Source organism: Dipodomys spectabilis, unplaced genomic scaffold (genome assembly GCF_019054845.1).
Source record: "Dipodomys spectabilis isolate Male_0828 unplaced genomic scaffold, ASM1905484v1 ptg000043l, whole genome shotgun sequence".
Taxonomy (NCBI): Eukaryota; Metazoa; Chordata; class Mammalia; order Rodentia; family Heteromyidae; genus Dipodomys; species Dipodomys spectabilis.
The window spans coordinates 12,571,716-12,591,018 of NW_024870720.1; the positions used below are offsets into that span (position 1 = coordinate 12,571,716).

The 19,303-nt window shown below is 35.8% G+C and overlaps 1 protein-coding gene across 1 annotated transcript in view; it reads right to left on the reverse strand.

Annotated features, from left to right (window-relative positions):
• The window catches only part of Corin (corin, serine peptidase), a 172,183-nt gene that overhangs the window by 106,826 nt on the left and 46,054 nt on the right, over positions 1-19,303 (reverse strand). Inside the window, exon 5 of the mRNA XM_042678361.1 lies at positions 16,909-17,090. Coding sequence (XP_042534295.1) covers positions 16,909-17,090 — 182 coding nt within the window. The remainder of the gene's footprint in view (positions 1-16,908; positions 17,091-19,303) is intronic.

A 19,303-nucleotide genomic window follows, 5' to 3' on the forward strand; every position in this document is an offset into this window, starting at 1 on the left:
TGCACTGGACATTGATGAAAATGAACTAAGCAACTAAAGAGCAGCGATGAGAGGAAGGGAATGAGAGGCAAAGGGGGAACAGCTTACACAAAGCAACAGGAAAGAAATGTACATACTACCCGATGTGAAAGAAATAGTTGTATTGTCAGAGCTCCTTGAATTCACAAACTTTATAGACCACAATAATGACATCTTGCCTCATGAAGGTTAGAATGTGTTTGTGACTTTAACTATCACTATCTCAAGATACTGTGAAATTTGTGAGATGTATGTAATCACTTAATCACAATTTAAAAAATATTAAAAACAAGAACTTGGGATGGGATTCACTGTGAAAGTTCCACTGTTGACCTCATCTCTCCCAAAGGTCTCCCCTCCTTTTATGATCCCAGAGAGTTAGAGTTTGAAAATGTGACTTTGGGGAAGCACAAGTCTGCACCCTAACATAGGCAGAATAACTGTAATCCTCAGAATGCTACTGTGAAGAGGAAGACAACACACTCAAAGTGCTTATCACAGTGCTGAGTAGGTAATAAATGTTTGGCAAGGTGACTATTATATCCTTATTGAAATAATATTATTTGGAATGGAACTTCTGGCCACCAATCTTCTGGGGTTTGTTGTTTTTAATTCTGTAATTATCTTAATCATAATCACACAAGCTTGGCTTAAAATTAAATTGATTTTTGTGCCTTTTCTAAATCTCTGATCAAAATAATCTTTCTACTGTCCTCTGCCCTTGACTACCTTCATATTCACAATTACTCAGTCCTTTTCTGTTCTTGGTATTTATTGTGTGAGATAATGCAGCAATTTGTGCACATTCATCCAATACATGCCTGACTTTATGTATAGAGTATCATTAAAGGACAAGCCTGGATACTATCCAGGTCTGATGAGTCCTACAGTATCCCATTGCTTACTGCAGAATGTTCCCGTTAAACAAAGGCTTTCTGACAGTAGGCAGACAGTAATAGTTTTTAGGAAATTAATTTCACATTTGAAATTTCCATCTTTTCTATAAGTACCTAGTTGATCTTAAAGGCAGGGTAAAGTCATCAAATATTTTTCTTTCTTTTTTTTTCCCCTTTCCCATCTTCCCTTTCACTGTGCTTCTGTTTTCAATTGACAAAAGAAAGGCACACTTCTGATTCACTTTTGACCTTCCAATGCATACAACCCTGGGTAATAAAACATCTGTACTTCCAAACATACACAATTCAAACCAGCTAAGAGCCTCTTCATCCCCAAATGCTGTCAGGGAATATATTGCTCTTAGGGGAACTTTTGAACAGCAATGAGCTCAGATAAACATGCAAACAGAGGATGCTCATTTCATTCAGGCCACAAAACTCAAGTCAAGGCATTATGTTTGGTCTTACTATCTTCTCTCTGTCTGCTGTCTTCCTACCTAAATATCAACTTAAAATTAGAAACCCAGAGAGAGCTTCTTTAGTGGAATGGAGGAATCAGTGAAAGGATTTCTATAAAACAGAAACATTTATTCCTCTTTCCCCCTACCCTCAAAAAATAACAAGCCAGAAATGGAGGTATGGATCAAGTGGTAGAGTCTTGTGCAAAAAAAAAAAAGAAAAGCTCAAGAACAGTGCCCAGGGCCTGAGTTCAAGCCCTAGGACTGGTATTTAAAAAAAAAAACAAAAACGGAGGTGTTTTTCTACTCTATCCCTCCTCTAGAAGTGATTCCTGACCGTGATGGTATACAAGTTTAACATAATGATGTCCGAAGCAGCTGCCAAGTTGGCTTATTTGCCCTGAAGGTGGATAAAACACTGCGAAGAGCTTAAAACCACAGATTTCTGGACAAAGGATCCAATCAAAGGGCTCAAAGGGGACAGCATTTCAGCAAAGTCATAAACAGGAGGAAAGAACTTGAGGATGAGATTCCTTAAGTCATGGTTTGTGCTACGGGTACGCATGCATAAAGTAGAATAGCAAAGGTTTTGAGAATAAACTAAATGAGTCTGTGGCCTAGGCATCCTCTAGTCCCTGTGAGACTCTTATCCTGACAGAACCAGAGGGTCTAATGGGACATGAATCTAACCAAACTGACTACAAACACACAAAAAGAAAACACTCAGACAAAAAATATGATTATACACAGAATTCTAAATGGATCCAGCATCTTTTTGTTTTTGTTTTTTGGTACCAGTCTTGGGATTTGAAGTCAGGGTCTAGCTACTGTCCTTGTACTTTTGTGCTCAAGGCTAGCATTTAGCCACTTGAGCCATATCTCCACTTCTGACTTTTTGGTGGTTAATTGGAAGTCAAAGTTCTTGTAGATTTTTCCTGCCTGAGCTGGCTCCAAACCATGATTCTAAGATCTTAGCCTCATTGGTAGCTAGGATTAAAGGCATGAGTCACTAGTACCTGGCACAATGTCATATTTATATAGAAGCAGGTCATTCCTAACCCATAAGTGAAATAATAATCAATAGACACCATCTCCAAAGTAATATATATGTTGAAATTATGTAGTTAAAATGTTAAAGTAACTATTACATCTATACTCCATCAAGCAAGGGTCAAGAGATTTAAAATGAATGGAAGTTCACAATAAAGAAAGAGCACCTTGTAAGAAAGACTCAAATAGAAGTTCTAAAACTAAGAAAGTATAATAAATAAAATATCTTAAAGAGCCACCATATGGCAGAATTAAAATAATAGAAAGAGTTGGTGAATTTATAAGATAGGAGAAATGATCCATCCTGAACAAGAAAGAAACTAAAATTGGAAAAAAAAAGAATCCAGCTTCACAGAATCTGTTTATACTATCAAAGGCCTAAGACTGATGTCATTATAGTCCAAGGAGGCAATGAGAATAAGATTCATATGAAAAATGTTTTGAAAAATTAATAGCCAAATTTTCCTAAATCTAATTAAATATATAAATTCAGAGTCAAGATTCTCACCCAAAATCAAATAAGATAAACTCAGTGAATCATATCTGAACATACACAAATAAAGTTATATAAGGAATACAAGGCTAATTTAACTGCAAAAATACATGTAATTATTATATCAATAAACCCCAAAGAGCTATTTTATCATGCTAGTTGAAAAGCATTTGATAAGATTTAACATCTTTATAAAAACTTTCAGGAAAATAGGAAGAGATACTAGGTTTAAATGCTCACTTCAATCCTACTGAAGGTAAGGTCAACTGTGACATAATACAGCCTCATTTCAGAAGTAACTCTCCCATCATAAACACAGTTCATACCTACATTCAAAAGAGGTGAATAATACAGGATGAACACACCAGTGGACTGGAACATTGAGGACTATCAGAGAATTGTTTACCATAACAAGCAATGAGCAACAGAAAACCAATGTCTTAACCTTCTATAGATTCTAGCATATATATATATATATATATATATATATATATGATGTATATAATGAAAATTATAAACTACTGGTAAGAGAATCAAAGAAGATCTAAATAAAATTGCATTTATTAATTTATTGAAGATAATATAATAAAAAATTATTCATGGCTTGAAAGTTTCAATGTTGTCAAGATGATCATTAAATTGATCTGTAGCTTAAATATTAATTCCAATCAAAATTTCCAGAGAATTCTTATAGTCAAAGAAAAGTTTATTATTCTAAAATTTATACCAAAAGGCAGATAACTAGTACTGAAAAGTAAACTAAGAGAAAGAATAGGCAAGAATATTACCTTACTAGATGATGTAAAAATACAATACTTAAAGTAAGATGATTTTAGTTAATGGATAGATCAATGGAACAGAATAAATAGCCCAAGAATAGACTCAGAAGAATACAGTCAATTTTTAACAAAGTACAAAGGCAATTTAATAAAGGAAGGATAGTCTTTTCATATCCATATACTTAGAGGAAAAACCCACTTGACCTTTACCTCATATCTTATATAAAAATTAATTTATAGGGGAAAAACTATAGAAACTTGAGGAAAATTAAAGTAAGCACACCTTATTTGCAGATTTATTATAGGCAGTATTAACCAACTGTGATCAAAAAATAGAAATTAGCTGGGTGTTGGGTGGCTCACGTGTGTAACCTTAGCAACTCAGGAGGCTGAGATCTGAGTATCACAGTTTACAGTCAACCAGGACACAAACATTGGTGATACTCATATCTCCAATTAACTAGCATAAAGGCAAAAGTAGAGCTGTGGCTCAAATGGTAGAGTGCTAGTCTTGGCTAAAAAAAAAAGCTTGGGTACAGCACCTAGGCCCTGAGTTCAAGCCCCAGGACCATTATCAAAAAGGAAGAAAGGAAAGAAAGAAGGAAGGAAGGAAGGAAGGAAGAAAGGAAGGAAGGAACTTTAAAAAGTAAAAAAAAATTTCAAAACAAAAAAAATTAAATTCCCAGACAAAAGAAATATTAAAGTGTGAATACTATGCAACTCAAATAAAGCAGAGAACCTTTTAGTTGGTCTTGTGTTATCTTCAATGGTGTTTAAATCATTGTATTACCTATGAAGTATTTACCTTCCCTTCACTTTGTGAACATATGCCTCTCAAAGAATAAATGGCACCCCAAAGTAAGGTCAAAGTGAATGAGCTTAATTTAAGTAAGAATTCTAGATTTCTTGAAAGGACATTATGGGAAAAAAGATATGAGTCAGAGGCTCTCAACTATTTTTCAAACGTTCATTACTGGTAATTAGAGAAATAAAAGTTAAAAGTATGAGATTCTTTAAAGGTATTACTATTAGAATGATTATCCATAGCATCACTTTGAAAATGAACCTGACAATGCCAAATGCTGCCAATGAAACTCACATCCATTGGTAAGAGGAAGGCAAGGTAACACAGCCATTCCAGGAAACAATTTGGCAATTTCTTATGAACTTAAACAGATACTTGCCAATCTAGAGAAATTTGCTTATAAATATGTACATTAATATTTACAGCAATAATTTTCATAACTGCCCCAAAGTGGAAAAATCAAAATACTCTTCAACAAATAAATGTCTAAACAAATTGAAATGCATCAATACAGTGGAATAGTTATACACATTACAAAGAACAAACTACCAATGCATGGAATAGTATGGATGAATCCTCAAGGTTTTATGCTAATGAAAGAAGCTACTATCAAAAGTTAACATACCCTCTATACAACATTCTGGGAAAGCAGAAATTCAGCAATGGAGAGCAGATTGATGATTTCTGAGGGCTTTGGGTGGGAGTGTGGGTTTAACTACACAGGACAATATGATGTGTGTCAGGAGACAGAACTCGGCTGTCGCTACCTGATAGTTATACAAATCAACTCGTTAAAATTTACAGAAATGAGTACAGGAAAAATGAGTTTTATTGTATGAACATTCAAAAAATTAGCCTATGACTGTCAATAAGTAACAATATGTTTGTCATTGAAGATTATGCACCAATTTGGTTGATTGTATATAAATTGAATTAGCAAAATTAACAACTCAAAAATTCTGACAAGTATTCAAAACACATGACAAAAAAGAAAAGTGTCTTGTCAGAAATACTGGATTAGTAAGGTTAATTGAAATTAACAGTATTTCAGTTTCCTGATTTCTTTGTGACTATTTAGAGTTTGATGAAGTGCCTGAATGAAATAACTAAGCATTTCAACCCTGGAAAGTTCCCAGAAATGGTGATCATGAATGACATAATTGAATGTAGTAAAATTATTTACAAGTTCTCTGTGTGTTTCAGTGACCAATTGTTACTGTGATTTTTTTAACCGAGAAGTGGTTCAAATAATTGAATGTCATTGTCACAATAAAACTATTATTACATTTTCATTTACATGAGTAAGTTTTTGAAGCACTACTTTCTAGAAGAAAAAAAAACATGAAGAGTATCAACACAAATTTTACAAGAAAACAAAATACACATCAAGATATGACTTTCCATATATAGACACCACACAGAAGCCTAGTAATTTTTATGTTTCTAACAGATTTAGATCATAACCATGATATGGTAACCAAGATATACATTATTCCTACTCAGAATATAACCAAGGTAAATAGTTTTAAAGCAATAATTCACATTTATATTTTTTCTGAAATGTCTGATATGGCAATTAAAATTAGTAAACATTAAAAAGATAAGCCAGGATGAACTTCTATGATAGAAACAAATAGAAATAAAGAATTCCTGGAGGAAAAGGAACAATGTGAAGCTTTGCTGAGTCCTACAAGGGTTTACAATTATGAATGATTGATGACACCAAGTCATTATGAGATTTAAATTCCATTGAACACATTTTAAAAGACAGTATAATAGCTTCATTTTTATTTGCCAATTATTTTAATACCTCTTAAATTGCATTCTCGACCTCTATTGACATTTATGATTAAAAGCTTTAGATATTAACTTGAAATTATACAAAAGCTGTATCATTTTTCAATAAATTCTTTTAGGAATACACAAGTAAAACCGTTTGGCAGACCACATTTGTAAAACACAGCTACCCTGCTTCCTCCTGCAGAATTTTGTTCATTTTGTTTAAATGAGTTCAGACACAAAATAAACATATGGATCAAGCACATGAAAATGGAAACTCCAAACTACTTTCCAATTGCTGAGCTCATTGAGGCTGCAGTTAGAAAGATTGCAATGCTATTTGACATAATGAAGTCTCAAATTCAGAAGAGATTCACATATTTTGATGTGATGATTCTGAATCATAACATCAGTTACAGTGGCTTAGCATTCAAGCTCTATAATGTCGGAATGACTAGGCAATCATAGCATTGTAGTTCAATTTCAAGAATTATTTGAGCTTAATGAACTGTATCTACCAAAAACACACAGAGAGTCATTTATCCTCCTATGTAACAGGAAAAAATAATGAATGGCAACTTTTCCCACTGACTTCCATATAGATTCATATGGTATGATTCAATGACCACCTGGCAGGATATAAAACTGGATTTAGAATTAAAATAGATTTTACAAGTTTGTAAATTGGTTGTATACTTATAATTTTATATCTTTAAAAGCAATCAGAATTTAGTTTCCAAAGCTTCTTATAATTTATTATATATTACAACTATGAGTTTCTGATTGCGAGGAATAATATTGAACAAAGACAAAATGCCTTTGGTTTCCAGCCACTGAACAAAATAATTATCTGCAAGGAGTACAAGGACCAACCTAAAGTCTTGAATTTCTGATCTCAACTTCTAACTAAAGCAAGCAGCTAACTTGTATAGAGAGTACAAGGAATGCAGGTGAAAAAAGGAACATTCCAGATTTTTGTTGAGGAGCCACTTTAAGTAAAGCCATACTTGACAGAAAGTAGAAACCTAGTCTCAAATGATCTATAAATAAGAATTATTGAGCCCACAGAAAACAGGTAATATTTAGGCTCAACCAGAAATAGCTTTTAGTGGACATTATTTCTTTCTGCTTGGTACTTGGTACAACAAAGGCAAAGTAAGGCAGTGTCTTACAGAACAGTGGCAATCCACAGGAGGGACAGTACTGTGGCTCACACAGCAGAAGAAGATGTGTAGGAACCTTGAATAATTTTTAAGCTCTAAATTTCAATTCGTAGCAAAATTAAATTCAAATCTCAGAAACACTGACCTTCAAGCTTCTCCATAAAAATTCTGTTATTTATTTAGCTTCTCTTCCTCATCTGTGTGTGTGTGTGTGTGTGTGTGTGTGTGTGTGTGTGTGTGTGTGTGTGTGTGTGTGTACTGGTATCGGAGTTGAAGTCAAAGCACTGTACTCTGGCCTGTTTCCTTCCACTCAAGGCTGTCACTGTACCCCTTAAGCCACACCTTCCTTCTGGATTTTTTGCTGGTTAACTCACAGACTTGTCTGCTCAGGCTAGCTTTGAACTGTGACCATCAGATCTCAGCCTCCTAAGCAGCAAGGATTACAGGTATGAGCCATCAGTCCTGGGCTCATCTTATCTCTGACTCCTCTTCCTGGCATTATGACTCTCCATTCATATAAAACAAATTCAGAAGATATATCAGGGAAGAATAGGCAGGTGGAATAGAGCAGCTAGAGCCCAGAAAGCAAAGAAGGAAGGCATTAGGAGAAAGCTGTGTATCAGGAAGACTTGGTACAGGTAGATGTGGAAGTGGTGAGCATTATTTAGATTGTAAATGCCCCTTGCATTTGCTGACAAATCAGATTTGGTATAAGTAAGAAAGGAAAAGGTCAGAAGAGAAAAGGGTCAAGATTTTTGAGGCTAGCACAATTAAAAGAATGAATTTGCTACTTATTGAGATAGAAAGATCTGAAAGCAGAGGAACTGCAGGAGTAATGTCAGTTTGGTTTTATACATATATTTGCTTTAAATTAGAAATGCTAGTAAAATAAATATAAGGAAGACTGTGTGTGTGTGTGTGTGTGTGTGTGTGTGTGTGTGTGTGTGTGTGTGTGTGTGTGTGTGTTGTGTTTAAAGTATCTATATGCATGTAGGGATGAAGTTGAGAGGAGAGATGCAGTCTGTGGACCTACTTTTGTGTTTGTTCAGGGTATCAGGGGTATTTAAAGTTATGTTCCTAGATTAAATCACCAGAAGCAAAAGGCCACAAGGACTCAGCCCTGGGGCATACCAATGCCAAAAAGTGAGAGAAATGAGAAGAAATTATCAGAGGAGGCTGAAAATGAGTGGTCAGAAGAGGGAAACCTACCTGGAATCAAGTGGAGAGCTGTCCTAGAGAGAGAGAGAGTTATGGAAGGTGGCAAATGCAGGAAGCTCAGAGAAGAGAGCTGAGAATCACTGTGGGATGCAGTGACATAGACAGAAAGCTAAGAGACAGGAGGACATAGTTTTCTTGAGAGGAAGAGACAAAGATATGTAAGATGGATCTAAAACTTAGGAAGCGGGGATAAAAACTGTCATAAAATAGAGGCTTCAGTAATTCATGCTTATATAGCCTTAAGCAAGTCTGAAATTTCCAAGAGAAAAAATTAAAGTTGAGAAAGCAAGATTAAAAATAGAATCTTTTGGGTTACCAACAATTAAGGAATCCATAAAGGAAAATAAAAGTAGTATATAGCCAGAATGATAGGAAGCAAATCAAAACAGAATGATGTATAAAATTCAAAGGCAGAGTGTTATAGATGATGGAGAAATGAAGGAACAAAAGCCTTCCACTGCAAGACATTTTATACACCCTCCTTCCTGATCCCACATCTCTTCTAAGATGTGCTTATGGATAACACCAAAAAGTTTCAACATTCACTCACCCCTGTAAGCATGAGCCACATGTAATATAGCGTCTCCCAGATTTTTGCCATGGCATTAAGTGTAGTTGCCCACTATGGTAACTGGTTTAATAATTTACTCTCCCCCTCCCCTTACTTTCTATTGGCTATTAGTGCTGGGGATCATGCTAGGAAAGTGTTCTACAACTCAGTCACACCCATTGCTCACTAACTAACTGACTCTTCATTGTCCCCTTTCTCTTCCTTGAATGACCTCTGAATTAACACCCAGAAATCTTAACACTGTCCAGGCCTCTCCCAAATTTGCCATTTGAGCTCAGCTCCTCATCCCAAGGTCTGATTGTCCTTAAATATCTATCTCTTCCCTGCCTATGAACTTTTAAGAAATATCTATGTCACTATTTTTTTCCACTTCTTGGTAAATTACCTGATGTCCAGAAAATACTTAGTAAATGTCTGCTGAAGCACTTACCTTTGCATAGTGTATTATGGTTTCCAGAATCCTCTCAAATATTTTCTCACAGCCAATAAAACTGCTCCACTGCTTAAGGGTTGTTATTCTTATTGTAAAGTAGAAGAAATAGAGGTTTAAAGGGCTTAAGAAACTTGCTCATTCCCACAACTATGAATTTAGATCATCAAGGATTGAATATAACTGATCAGATCCTACAGGCAGCAAAGATATGTGGAGGGTAAAAACATTTTTTAACTTAAAATTACAAATCATTTGAAATCACAAATGGAGGAAAACTTGAGGCCCGAAGAAAACTCACTTTTATTTAAGGCTAGACATTGTAATGAAAAATGCATAACTGGTTTTATTGCTTCTATGGTACTATCTATAACTGTTGGCAAAATATTGATTCTAAGTACCTGGAAGACATAGCATTCCATTCTCCCTCCCAAATGAACCTGCAATTCAATAGGAGCCATTCAGAGCATGTGTTTTATCAAGATCCCGAAGCCACAATTTTGTGGCTAATCCACTACAATGGTTGCTATCAGCAACAAGAGTTAGACTAAGCAAATAAGATACAAGGAAAATGAAAAACTAAATGACTGAAGGTCTTTCCTGGCAGAGGGCTCTCTTTAGACTCCAAAATACCATTTAAAAAGGACTTTCTGTATATGATGACAACCAAGGTAAAGTAAAGGATTAGTCAGAAAGCTCAGAATGATTGATGGGCCTTGACCTTTAGCCTCTGAGTTCTCACAACTCAACTATGGAAACACACACAAATGTTTATTTTTAAACCTCTGAAGAACAGTTCCCACAGTATTATCACTTCAGTACTTTATTTGCTTTACAGGACCTAGTGGCACCATACAATAAAAAGGAAAAGACAACTATGCGTATCCTTCTATATGAGGACAAAATATCTTAGGAATTATGACTGATTCAAAAGGCAGCTAAGAGAAGATGAATTGAATTCACAGAACTATGGGTTGGGAAAAGCAGCTGTTACAAGTTGTGGGTTTTGGCTCTATTCAGTCTGGAAAGATATTTGAGAGCTCTTGTGAGAAAGAGATCTGCAACAGAGGGCAGCATTCAAGGAATCATAATTGAATCTCGGGATGGTGGACTATTGGGTGGAGGAGAGAGCCTGGGGAAGCTGGATTTAGAATAACCTTGGTGTGACCTCCCCAAACCTCAATTTTCTAATTTATAAAATGAAGATGATAATACCACAGAGAGTTAATCTGGAAGCAAAAGGAACCAACAGCTGTGAAAGCACTTTGAAAGGCAAATGGGGTACACAATAGAAAAGGGTTGGGGGGAATTACTATTTTCTTGGGGCAAATTATTTCACAAGCCAGGAGAAGGCTAAGCAAGGAGAAGGCAACTTTTAAAGTCATCATTCATTTCTCACACTAAATAGGAAACTAACACCAACACAACTTCACAGGGCCTGTTGGATACACTAGAACACTTGCTTTCTTCCTCTTTGCTAAGAGAGACCCTTCCCATAATAAAATATTCATCATCACTCTATGTCATTGACTATACTACTCTATTGACATTTAACTTCTGCCTTTGTCACTGCTATATAGCAATATATTTACATGAAGTCATGTCTGTTCCTCTGCTTTTCTTACATATGTTTGTAACCCACAGGCTTGGCACTCCTTCAAAGAAGCATACGATGATGATGATCACTATGATGATCATGATGACAATATGAGGAAAGAACTTTATAAAGCATTAAGGGCTAGGTCAGGGTTTCTTTATTTTCTTTTTTCTTTCTTTCTTTCTTTCTCTCTCTCTCTTTTCTTTCTTTCTTTCCTTCCTTCCTTCCTTCCTTCCTTCCTTCCTTCCTTCCTTCCTTCCTTCCTTCCTTCTTTCTTTCTTGTTGTTGGTCATGGGACTTGAACTTTGGGCTTGGGCACTGTCCCTCAGCGTTTCAGCAACAAGGTGAGCACTCTACCACTTAAGCCACAGCGCCACTTCCTGTTTTCTGGTGGTTTACTAGAGATAAGAGTCTCATGGATTTTGCTGCCTGGGCTGGCTTTGAACCGCAATCCTCAGATCTCAGCCTCCTGAGTAGCTAGGATTACAGGCATGAGCAACCAGCGCATGGCTAGGTCAGGATTTCTTAAAAGCAGCAATGTTAACACTTTTGCGCCCCATGATTGTATTGTTGTACATTGAGGGTGTTTAACAGTATCCTGGCATCTACTAATGAGATGTTAGTAGCAATAACTCTTGCATTTCTAGTATATATATATATATATATATATATATATATATAGACACTGCCAACTGTTTCTGGAGAAAAGAGGGCTTGTTACAAAAGCACTCCTGGTTGTCACTACCATTGCATGTGATGGATACAAATTAATATTATAATCACCAAAGGTAGATGCTACATCTGAATTTGTCCAATTTTCCTCTCCTTTCATCAGCTTTTTCTCCAAGGTACTTAAAAAAATAGTGTAAACTGTTCAACATCACAACTGTCAGAGATAGGGATATCATTTGTGATTTTTTAAAAAAAGCTGAAGAAAATGTAGAAAAGAAAATGAAATGTCTAAAATGAATTTGAGTTAAAAACATTTCTACTATATTTCTAGAAACATAGGTGTCTACATGAATGTGCAAAACTCTGTGATTTGTGAAGGCTATGATGTCTTTTCTTTGGCTAGGCCCTGACATGCAGGAATTAAGGATAACACAGAAGAGTAAAGTGCTTGCTGAGCCATTGAAAATGTGTCCCAGTATCATCAGGAGTGATCTCTTGACATATACTGGTTCAAACCATTTAAAAGAATTTTCTGTCCAACCATTAGCTAACTGTCTGGGTAAATACTTCATTAGTTGAACATGACAAAGAACATACAACCAAATTTATTCAGGAAATTCACTAAACAAAAACTAGCAACAATAGAAAAAATAAGAACTGGTAAAATCCAGTTCCCAGATTTATACATTATATTATTTAGATATCTAGAGACAACAGAAACTGTCCCTGAAGAAACGCATATTGTGGGCCCAGTAGACAAAGATTTTAAATTCATTATTTTAAACACACTCAGGGAACTAAACAAACCCATTTGGAGGGTACTCAAAGGAAATATGAATAAATAAACAGGTATATGTAGATTTAAGGGGGAAAAGAAAGAGGTTCTTCAAGTAAAAATGGAAATCTCTAAGATAGAAAATTCACTAGAAAGGTTCACAGCAGATTTGAGCAGGTAGGAGAATCAGAGAAGTAAAAGAAACTAAGTAAATTTAGATGAGCTACTTTACAGACTGAGAAGAAAAAAGAATGAGGAAAAAAGTCCTTGAAAGATGTATTAACATTCACATAACAGGAATTCCAGAAACAGATAAAAGGAAGAAAATTGGTCAGAAAGAATATTAGAAGACATAATAGCCAAAACTTTCTTGAAGTTGGTTAAAACCATTAATTTGAAATAGAACCAAAAAAAATCAATATAACAAAAGCAAGAGCTGGTGACAAATGCAGGCAATCCCAGTAGTTGGAAAGCTGGTCCAGAAGTGTTATAACCCTAGCTATACAGTAAAAATCTCTCTCTGCATCTCTTGCTTTCTCTCTCTCTCTCTCTCTCTCTCTCTCTCTCTCTCTCTCTCTCTCTCTCTCTCTCTCTCTCTCACACACACACACACACACACACACACACATACACACACACACACAGAGTTAAAACAGAAGGAATCTGGAAAATACCAGGAGACAAGCAACTCATCAAGCAAAATCAGAGCCTCAATATAATTAGCCACTGACTTCTTATCAGAATCATGAGCTTCACAAAAGGATGGATGACATAGTCAAAGTGATGAGAAGAAGCCTGACAGCCTCAATGCAGTCCTTTCAAAAAATGAAGGACAAACAATGCATAAAACCTTAGATCAGGCTGGAAAGGTGGCTCAGTGGTAGAGTGCATGCCTTGCATGCATGAGGCCCTGGGTTCAATTCCTTAGCACCACACAAGCAGAAAAAGTCAGAAGTGGTGCGGTGGCTCAAGTGGTAGAGTGCTAGCCTTGAGGTGAAGAGCTGAGGGACAGCGTCCAGTTCAGGCCCCACAATTGGCAAAAATAAAAATAATATCTTAGATCATTTCTCACTAGCAGAATCATCTTGCGCTTTAAAAATCTGGAATACTGAAAAAGTCCTTTGGGATGAAATGAAAAGACTGTAAATAAGTATATGAATCCACATGAAAAAATAAAAACTACCAGGAGAGGAAATCTAAAAGTAACAATTGTGAAATAATTAATAACAAATAATGTAAAAAAACAAAATAAATCTAACTTTGCCTGTCTATATTTCATTATCTTAGCCAATGTAATAGGCAACTACCAAAAATGCAATGTCTAATACTATGTTGGTTTTTAGTGTATAAAGACATAATGTAATCACAAAAAGTAGGAAGGGGCAAAAATTAATACACAAGTTACATAGAAACAAAGTTTGGAGAGTGTTATATGTAGTGTTATATGTAGTGCTATATGTATCCATCTGAAATAGGTCATTATAATTAAGACATTAGTTGTAAATCCCAGGGAAAACAATAATGATTAAATAAAAAATAAGAAATTGAAATGGTTAATTAGAATCTATGTAAGAAGATAATAACAGAAGATGAAGGATTAGGTTTTTTTTTTTAAAGTAGCAAAGTGGCACATGTAAATTCTTATAAAATAAGTATAAATGAATTAAAAAGTTCTAACGCATTTATAAGATTATCTCTTTGTTGCTTTGTATGTCCCTCCCCCACAGTATAACCCCTGCTTTCACTATATTTGATGTCAGTATAACTTGTGGAGAAGATGGGGAAAAACAAGTCATTTAAGGATACAGGTGGACCTGTTGCAACAATGAGAAGTACAAGGTCATGTCGAAAACGAGCTTTACAACGTTGGGGGGGGGGATTGGGGGGGTAGGGGGGAGGTAGGGAAGGGATGTGAAGGGTAAACAAAGGAGGAGGCTGCAATGTTTAATAAGAAATGTATGCATTATCCTGCCCATGTAATTGTAACCCCTCTGTACAGTATGTTCACAAAAAAAAAATTAAATTAAATTTAAAAAATTTAAAAAAAAAGGATACAGGTGGACCTGTTGCAACAATGAGAAGTACAAGTTGTCATGTCGAAAACGAGCTTTACAACGTTGGTGCGGGGGGGGGGGGGGGGGGGGAGGATTGGGTGGTGGGGAGGTGGGGGGGGGAGGTAGGGAAGAGATGTGAAGGGTAAACAAAGGAGGAGGCTGCAATGCTTGGTAAGAAATGTATGCATTATCCTGCCCATGTAATTGTAACCCCTCTGTACAGTATGTTCACAAAAAAAATAAAATTAAATTTAAAAAAAAAACATCTTGTCTCAGAGGCAAGTTGAGTGAAACTCAAAAAAAAAAAAAAGAATTAAAAAGTTACAATATTCTTTGTCAAATGTGTATAAAACATATAATTCAACTAGATATTATCTATAAAAACATTCTTTAGGGGCTTGGAAGGTGGCTCAGCAGTAGAGTGCTTGCCTTGAATGCATGAGGCTCTGGGTTTGATTCCTCAGCACACATAAGCAAAAAGAAAAAAGCCAGAAGTGGTTCTGTGGCTCAAGTGGTAGAGTGCTAGCCTTGAGCTGAAGAGCTGAGGGACAGTGCCCAGGCCCAGAGTTCAGGCCCCACAACCGGACCCCCCAAAAGAACACAAACATTCTTTATATTCAAATTTTCAACAAAATTTGAAAAAAACTGTTACATATGTGCATGTTTACATAGATTCTGCTATTGTTGGGTGAAATATTCTACAGATATCTGTTAGAAAAAATTGACATGTAGTGCTTACGAGTCCCTTATCTAGCTAATCTATTCATTATTGAAAGTGGAGTACAATTGTTGAGTTTTCTATTTTCCATTTCAGTTTTTTCTCCAATTTTATGTTTATAGGCTCTGTTGTTTTTTTTTTTTAAATACATTTCTTTGTGAATTGACTTTGACTTGGTGCCAAGGATTGAACCCAGGGACTTCACGACTACTGAGCTACATCCCAAAACCATGAATTGGTATTTTATGATTAAGAATATCTTCCTTCTCTAACAGCAGTTTTTTGTTTAAAATCTATTGGACCTAATGTAGCCATTCCAGGTCTTTTGGTTATTGTTTGCATTCTATTGCCACAGATTAACTCTTTATCAATATCACAAATGGGGCTTGAACCTAGGGCCTGGGAACTAACTGTTCCTTAGCTTTTGAAATCAAGGCTGGTGTTCTACAACTTCAACTATACCACATCCAGCTTTCTGATGGTTAAGTGAAGGAAGATAAGAGTCTCACAAACTTTCCTGCCCAGGTTGGCTTCAAATTGTGATCCTCATATCTCAGCTTTTGGAGTAGGTAGGATTACAGACAAAGCCACTGGCAACTGGCCTTTTGGAAGACACTTAAGATCAAAGCCATAACAAAACATATCCAGAATGCAAGCAAAGCTAGAAGTTGATAAGAAAAAAGCCACCAAAACTGGGCAAAATGTCTGTACAGACATATAAAGGGATAGTCAGATTTTTAAATGGGGTCAGATTTCATCAGGAAAGCATAAAACCACAAAGAGATCTCACATTACTCCCATTAGAATTGTTATAATGATTGGCAATACCAAAGTTTGGATAGTATTTGAAACAATCACACCTTTCACACAACACTGTTAAAAGTAAAAATTAGTACAACTATTTTAGAAAACTACTTTGCTATACAAATATGTAACTGTGGTCAGCCTAAGATCTGTCCAAAAGTATTAATGTCATCCCTATTCATAATGTAGAAAGTGGAAACAACTTCACTATAACAGCAGACCACATATAGAAAGTGTGGAATAATCAAATCTTAGAATACTAAATCACAATGAGATGAATGAATCACAAAACAGAAACAGAATGAATTCCTCAAACACGATGTTACACAAACGAACCCAGATATAAAATGATCATAGATTATGATTCCATTTGTATGAAGTTCAGAAATAGGCAAAGGTAGCTAATGTGTTAAAAATCAGTACAGAGATTTCTTGGGGGAGAGTGAGATACGACTAGGAGGAGGCTTGAGAACATTTCGTAAGTTGTTAATATCCTGTCTCTTCATTTGTGCTTTGGTGCTTTGTTAAAGCTGGACTGTACATTTGCTGTTTGCATGCAAATATGTGTGTATATGAATGCTATATTTTGATAACAAACTATGAAATGAGGCAAAACACAGACACCTACTTTGCTTTCCATTGTCCTGCTGTGGAGAGAAGCAAACCCTGCTGCCATTGCTGCTTTCAGTGAGGTTTCTGAACTGGGAACATTTGAGCAAACTGGGCCAGGAGGAGTTCACCATCCCAAGCACAGATTCACAGCCTTCTTTGGCAGCCTCACAGAAAGATCGACAGGGCAGAAGCCCATGCCTAGAAGAAAAGGAAAAGGTGAAAATTAATGTGTTTATAAAACAACTTCTCAAATGACAGTGGTACTAAAGTTCGCTGCCAGTGCTATAGTATCTTACGTTGTATTTCCCATAGACAAAAAATTAGATTTCTGTATTCAGTCATAGGCAAACAATCTCAGCCATCTTATTATGTGGATTTTGGAGGAAATAAGCTACTTCCATAATGCAGAAAGCTTTATTCCAAACGATTATTTCTTAATTTTCTTAAATTCCTTAAATATACTGGTTCACCCAAACTAATTCTATTTTGCCAACAGAAGGGGAAAAGGAGGAAAGGAAGGCCTCCAGATTACAAAGGCATCCAGATGACAAAGCTCATACAGTTGGCTAATCTCAATTTTTACATTCTCTCTTCTTTCAGAAATTCAAAATATCGCTGCCAAGTAGACAGAGAGATGGTTGCTCCTAACCTCTCCACAAAAGAAGCATTGTACAGACAAGTAACAATTTAGAAGAACTTGTACAGTTATTTATCTTTTCAGGTTTCTGTTTCATCTTGTACACAGTAGAAGAAATCAACAATGTGTGTGAATATTAAGATCAGTGATGGCTCTGGATCTTGCCTAGCATGCAATCAAACAGTCCCAGGTGACCCACAGCTTTGTGCATAGAAATTTGGATGCTAACAATGCCAAGGCCATCAAATTGTTTCCTTCCAGATCCAGGTGGCTTCTTCTACCTCACAGACACAACTTGCATCTTTTACCCTTGCTGGTTATCTACCAAAGGCATTTAGGTGAATTTTAAGGAAACTGGGAGAGAAAATATACATATCCATCAAAGCATACACTTCCCAAATGTAAGCTGGGTAAGATATCATGAAATCATACAATAGTAAACCTGTAAGAAACCTTAAATAACACCTCATAAATAACTTACCTTGCATGCATGAGGCCCTGGGTTCGAGTCCTCAGCACCAAATAAGCAGAAAAAGTCAGAAGTGGTGCTGTGGCTCAAGTGGTAGGGCGCTAGCCTTGTGCTGAAGAGCTGAAGGACAGCACCCAGAGGCCCCACAACAAAAAAAAAAAAACAAAACAAAAAACAAAAACAAAAAACTCATTTACAAGCACTGGCCCAGGTTGATTCTAGCCTGTACTCAAAGCCAAAGGTCACACAGCTCCTACTTTTACCTTCCTAATGGAAAACATGGAAACAGACACCATGCTCCATCTACTCTCTCACATCACTTTTTCTCAGATGAGGACCTAGTAATTGAGCTTTACAAACCCCTTGATCAAACAAGCTCATAGAGCCTAAGGAACACTATGCTGCAGATATAGAAATAAAAAAAGATATACCATCCAGAAAGATAAAACAGAACTTACAGGTTCTCTAGAAGAGTCTAGAGGAGAATCTTTACAAACACACACACACACACACACACACACACATGTAGAAAAAGGGTACAGAACAATTACATTCTGATAACAAATACATTCTGGTTTTCACTTTCAGAAAGTCACATTAAAATGAAATAACTTTTATAATCCTATAGTCATATAATTACATAAATTAATGTGACTAAATTTGACAATGAATATGACCCATGGTACATATGAGTTGGTCCAGGCAGATATCGTGGTATAAAAAGATATCTGATTGCCACTTAGAAAATATATTAGATATACATAGAAGAGATATTATTTAAATAGCATTGTTCTTAAATATTTCCTTTTCTCAATCTTATTCCACAGAAATTAGGCTATATTTTATCAAATAAAATTATAGTACATAAGTACAGATTTCCACACAATTGTTTATACTTTGGTAGACACTTGTGTTATATGTATTATTTGTATCTAACAAAAACCTTTATGACTGGGGGATTTTTTTGCCACTATTATCCCTAATACACAAATAACAAATGGAAGTATGGTAAAAATAAGTCTTGTTTAAGCTCACTGCAGTAGTGAGTAGCAGATCCAGGCTCAGAATTCATGCAGACATACCCAAGAACCCATTCAATTCCCTACTGCACTATTGTTAAGTTCTTACTTCATGAATAGAAGTACCACCAAGATTAGTTTCAAGCTAATCTTGATACATCCTTTCCTATTCTTCAACCATATACCAGGTGATTTGAATTGCCCTTCATTCTACAAAAGCCTAGCAGTTAACCCACAACTTATGTAGTATTTGTCAAAGAGGCTAAGTAGCACACACACACAAAAA